We start from the raw sequence: 6,056 nt of genomic DNA on the forward strand, positions 1-6,056 counted from the left end.
AAGAAGGGTAAACTGGTCTTGCGTGATGTGTTCACTGACCAGCAAAGAGTAGGGTGAAGATTATGGTCAGCTGGTAGATGCCATGTCCCAGAATGTTCTTCATCATGGTGCGGGAGATGAGCGGCTTCTTGCGGCCGTATGGGTTCCTGAGCAGCAGTGCCTCAGTCGGTGGCTCCGTGGCAAGGGCTAGCGAAGCGAATGTGTCCATGATGAGGTTCACCCATAACATCTGCACAGCTTTCAGAGGAGAGTCCTGGAAACATTTTTTGTATGGTATTTAGAAGAGGAAAATCATCCATTAAATACAAAAAGCATAAACAGACAGAAAAGACACCTATGAATAAACATTTACAAACAGAATTTAAAATTATGGTTTTGATTATATACACAAAGCATCAATTAAAAATATTAGGATGGGAATTGGTATTCAGAATTTAGTTTGTTGATTCTAAGGAAGGATATTGATTGTGATGTTCTTCATGTAAGCATTCAACACTCAAGAAGTTCCAATATCGGCGTAACTTTGTGCTGAACATTGGGGGGGGTCAAGATCTCTGTCTAAATAAATAAATAAATCTGGGTAAATTCCCAGATGATTAAACATGCAACTATTTTGCTGGTAATAACTTAAATGAGTAAAGAAAATCAACAGCCTATTTATGCAAGATAATTCACAATTTTATTGGAGGGATTATATTGGTTGGGTCTGATTATTGGGGGGGTCATAACCCCCCTAACCCCCCTGGAAATTACGCCCCTGGGTTCCAATACCTTTAGTTATTTCTAACTAAATAAAACATCAATGAGTTTACAAATTGAGAATTAAAGAATCTAAAACTGAGCAAGTCTGCTTTGAATTGTACTGGGAGTGGTAACACCAGACTGGCCTCACGTTGTAAACAAAAACCCATCTCTGCAATAACTTAAGATTATATAACTTAAGATAAGATAACTTAAACGTTGCTAAACTCTGATTGGTGAATGGAAGTAATATCATGTCTACTCATTTCCACACCTCCAACCAAAATAAAATGTTCACCCAGTTTGTCTGAATCATTTTCAAGTGATCTCGTCTGGTTGTTGTAGTGAAAATAAAGTCAACTCAAGTACTTATGTACTTATTTCTATAGGACATTTAAAACAAGCTTAGCTGACCAAAATTATGTACAGGCTACACAAAATATAGCTTATACACAACAGTCACTAAGTCAGGAATAAATATGCACTAAAATACACAAAACCATAAACCTCAATTGTAAAAACCATACCTCAAAATTTTCTCATTCTGAATTTATGGTATAAAATGCGATATATGTTATATTTTATATGTCATATTTTATATGGTGCTGCAATCTACAGTCCATGCAATGTGTCGATCCATCCAACCATTTTCCTGTGTCTATATAGATGTAGGCTTAAAGGGCAGTAGTCTAATCAGACATTTAGACCTCTCTCTTCCAGCCATCTCCTCCAGAATGTCAAGGCAAACACAGTCCAAGCCACCGGTATGTCAGGGGTGTGCCCCAGGGTCATCATCCTTCTTTTATTATGGATTAGTAGTAGCTGTACTCTGAGTCCCTCCCAAATGACTGAACACTTCACTACATCTCTAATGGAGATCCCAGACACCCTTCAGGGAAAGGTAATTTCCCATCTGTATCTATGATCTCATTCTTTTGGTCACTATCCATAGTTTGTGTCCATGGGGTAGGGTAAGAATATTATTGCACTCTGCACTCACATGCTTCACCACAACAGACCACAACGGGTAATAGGCATCTACAACACTGCAGATGCTACACCTGTTTTTCAGTCCACTTCCCACTCTTTTATTTCTTCGCTTGTAAACAAGAGTCCAAGATACTTGAACTCCTAATCATTTGATTCAGGTGTGGTGACCGAAGGTGAGATCTAAAACCTGCAGGACACCGGCTCTTGAGGACTAACGTTCCCTACCCCTGGCTTAGACATTCTTTCCATAAAGGTTACGAAGAGTACAAGTGACAAAGGGTTCTTTCTTATACTTATATCTCCTATATAATATTTCCAGTTATACAGGAAGTATGGGATACTTCTTGCTCTGGATACTCTTATTAACCTATTCACACAAGCACCTTTTCTATGTCTGAGTGCTTTCTATCTAATGTTCATACACATTCACATTTTAATGAACATATCAGAAAAAACTGTTTTTGCCCAAGGATACTTTGGCTTGCCGACTGCAACAGGCAGGTATCAATCCACCAATCTTCCAATTAGTAAATAACCTGCTCTACCTCCTGAGCCCCATCCATCCCTTACCCCAGATGAGTCCTATGGCCTATGATTGTGATTCCTGGTGCCAGGTGCACTGATGAACACCCATATACTTAAACATGATGTTAGTTAGGCACAGAAGTCAAATAACAACACCACTTGGGTTCAGATCCAGCAGGCCATTCCTCCCTGTCACACCCTTACAGGAGTCACAGTTATTACCCACATAAGCGTTAACCCACACATGTGCAATAAGACTGCTATACGTGCAATTCTTCTTCTGACGAAGTTGTGTTTTTGTATTTTCCTACTCAGTTGTATATAGTATTTGTATTTCTATTTTATTCTATTGTATATATTATTCTATTCTATTTTATTCTATTGTATATAGTATTTTATTTTATTTTATTGTATTTTATTGCATTCCAGTGTTTTCTAATTTCTGCTACATAACTTTGCACTTTTGCTGTAACAAAACAAATTTCCCACCTGTGGGACTAATAAAGGCCATCTTATCTTATCTTATCTTATCTTAAGGTCCACGAGCAGGACTCCACCCAGGGAATCAAAAATACTCTGAGCTCTCATTAACTATATAGGCAGAAATGATACAGGTACACAAGCACTTTCTTTCTATCTATCACAGAGCAACTTGTCCCAGTTTAGTCCTTGCCCAATGAGCAGGCACTAAACTGGGACATACAAATATACATACTCTCCACCTCTCACTTAGAACAATTCTCAGCTGAATAGAGTGCAAAGCTTTTTCAAGAGACTGGTTCCAGACCTTGAGTGCTGAGCACGCACTGAGGTAGGCCCAATTATATTTAGCTAGTATCTCTCACTCTCAAGCTCTGGGTGGTTCTTCATCAAAGAAATGATATTTCATGTCCCATGAACTGTCCCACTTCCTGCGATGTGGTTCACCATCTATATTTATGCAGACCTAGATGGGTTTTAACAATTTTACTGCAAAGTATTTACAGAAATTCAAAGAAAACTGCATTTTAAAATTTAGCTAAATAAATGTAAAGTACATGAGGTTAAAGTCAGTCACAGATAGACAGTGGAGGTTTTCAGGTGGCTCTGACCTGGGTGATGCAGGCTCCGGTAAAGGCCACAATGACAGCAACCACATTGACGGTGAGCTGGAACTGCAAGAATTTAGATATGCTGTCATAGACATTCCTGCCCCACATAACAGCCTTAACGATGCTGCTGAAATTATCGTCTGTCAGGATGATGTCAGACGCCTCCTTAGCCACATCCGTCCCTGCGATGCCCTGCAGATCATAGCATGTATGCTAGTTTATGAACATATTGTTATTCTCAGTGCAAATAATATTCAATATTTAATAGCATTTAATATTAAACACCATTGCAAAAATGCTATAACAACGTGTAACTAAATGTTAAAATACAATGACTTTTGATGACTGCTGAAGTTACCATAGCAAAGCCAACATCTGCTTTTTTTAGGGCAGGACCATCATTTGTTCCATCTCCAGTTACTGCAACAACCTGCCTCTGCTCAAAGACTGTGCTGTCAATAATTCCTGAAAAGATAAGTGATATGTGTTATAATGAATATACATTTTTGAGCATTAATAAGGTATGAGTAAATACTTTATTCATTATTTGTAAAGCATTACTCCTGATAGAATCCATTTTTGAAATTACGTTTTTAGAATGCTTAATCAATATTTCTGGGTCCTCCTTGGATCTGGATGTAACTGATAAATGAAGTGTTAAAAATGGGTGTTTGCTTTTCTTTTCTTCTGACTTTTAGAGGCTTGGTTACAAAACTAAATGCTTTACAAATAATTAATTCAATAATTACTAGGATCAACTTTAACATAAGCTGCCTTTCAATTTCTTTCCACATGTTCTTATACTTACTTTATAAGGCTTAATTTCTATTGCTTTTAATATTCATATTTATGTAACTCAAAATGAACCTTTCTTGTGTACAAATTTTCCTGTAAACATAAATTGTCCTTCTCTCAATGCTTCAATCAATCAATCAATCCCTTGTCACTAACTGTCTCCTGCCCCACCCACCCTCTTTGATCCAGATGTGTCTAACCTTTGACCAAAGTGTGTTTGTCAGTTGGAGATGATCGAGCAAGGACCCGGAGCTTGGGCCAAATCTTATCAAGACGCTCCTGCTCAATCTGCAAAACAAAAAGGGAGAGAAGACAAAAAAAATGTATGTTTAAACTGCAAAATATTGATTTATCCAGTGCATAAACAGTCTGACTAATTGCACTGATCTTCCAACCAGATGCAGCGTATGCTTCCTCACAAGTGTGTGCTCAGGGGCTGAGCAGATCATTGAGGTTATACATTTTATATATTGTAGGGCCCTCACCTTACCATAGAATAACTGTTGCTGTTCAGATGACTATCATTAACTGAGACTATGTTGATCAAATTAAATTGAATTAAAGTGACAGAGGTAGGAAGTAAAAAAGTACAAATACTTTGTTACTGTAATTAAATAGAATTTTCATATATCTGTAATTCACTTGAGTAGCTATTTTTTGTTGCATAAAACTAGATGAAAGAGGCAAAACTGTGTGCCATAGTCAGGGGTTAAAGTGGAGCAGTTTTGGGGTTTTTTTGTCTTTGGCACAACACCAGAACAACTGCAGATGTCCTTAAGTGCTTAAGCATCCAGCTACCCCTTCAAAAGCGTAGTGAGCATAAGCAAATGCAACTTCTATCAACTGTTTGTCAGTGCATTTTGTCACACAGTGCTTCTGCTACCTTAAGGTCCAGCTGATTATATTACATGCGGCGAATGAGAGCTAACTTCACTCAGAGATGGAGAAAGATAAGAAAGACAGAACAGAAGTGGAAGAAGATAAGGTAAGGACTGCTCAGTGGCATAAACTGGAGATTTAAAGCTTACATATAAGTCCCCGTGTTTTTAACACATGTGACACGGTTTTTTTGTATTGTGAAATGTGCTGCAAAACTAACTAATGTAGACAAACTGTGTTCTTAAAAGCTTTATGAAAATACTCTGCTGTACTTTGATTTAAAGTAAAGAACAGTGATGAACAATGTCTGTGACTGGTGCACACACAAAGTTACATCAAGTGAAGCAGAGATAAATTTGAAGTTAAGCTAAGGATGCTTAGGTTCATTCACTGAATATATGTGTACTTCTGCTTGAGTACAGAATGTATGCACTTTTGTCTGTAAAGCAATGACTCTCAAAAAACACACTGTGACCTCCGCCCAGTGTAGGCGGCATTGGTTGACTGATGAAGCATAAAAATGAAGAACAAATCAATAGACTAGTCTTTATCACATTTGTAATGACAGTGAGCCAGGCCATAATGGTAAGTAAATGCATAAATGCACATCTCACACAGCATTCTAATGTTTGTGTTTTTATTGTGTCACTTTTCTTATTTTCACAGTCATCTGCTGATCAGTCAAATCCTCTTTCTCTATGTTTGTCTGACCTCTCCCATTTCATTGTGAATGCGTCGGTTGAACTCTTTGCCCTCCAAACACAGGAAATCATCTCCAGGATGCAAAATGCCACATTTAATGGCAATTGCACGGGCAGTATTGATATTGTCTCCAGTCACCATGCGAACAGTGATTCCAGCCCGCTGGCACTTTCTGATGGCTTCTGGAACCTATGGAGCAAAACAAAAGAAAAAACATGCATCTAGTGCGTGAGGTTTATTAGAACACTGACAAAATAAAAGGTTGGAACAAAGGAAAATACTGAATGACTCACAGCTAGTTTTTGCAATAATCATAGTTTTTACAAACAATGA

General features: G+C 37.9%; 1 protein-coding gene across 4 annotated transcripts in view; it reads right to left on the reverse strand.

The window, feature by feature from the left end:
- The window catches only part of LOC100699133 (plasma membrane calcium-transporting ATPase 1), a 31,823-nt gene that overhangs the window by 4,717 nt on the left and 21,050 nt on the right, over nt 1–6,056 (reverse strand). For all 4 annotated transcript variants that reach the window (XM_019357929.2, XM_013273789.2, XM_013273790.3 and 1 more), the window contains 5 exons: nt 5,733–5,912; nt 4,343–4,430; nt 3,706–3,812; nt 3,348–3,539; nt 40–253 (listed from right to left, as the gene is read on the reverse strand). In XM_019357929.2, the coding sequence (XP_019213474.1) occupies nt 40–253; nt 3,348–3,539; nt 3,706–3,812; nt 4,343–4,430; nt 5,733–5,912 (781 nt within the window). The remainder of the gene's footprint in view (nt 1–39; nt 254–3,347; nt 3,540–3,705; nt 3,813–4,342; nt 4,431–5,732; nt 5,913–6,056) is intronic.

This window comes from Oreochromis niloticus, linkage group LG7 (genome assembly GCF_001858045.2).
Source record: "Oreochromis niloticus isolate F11D_XX linkage group LG7, O_niloticus_UMD_NMBU, whole genome shotgun sequence".
In the NCBI taxonomy this organism is placed as follows: domain Eukaryota; kingdom Metazoa; phylum Chordata; class Actinopteri; order Cichliformes; family Cichlidae; genus Oreochromis; species Oreochromis niloticus.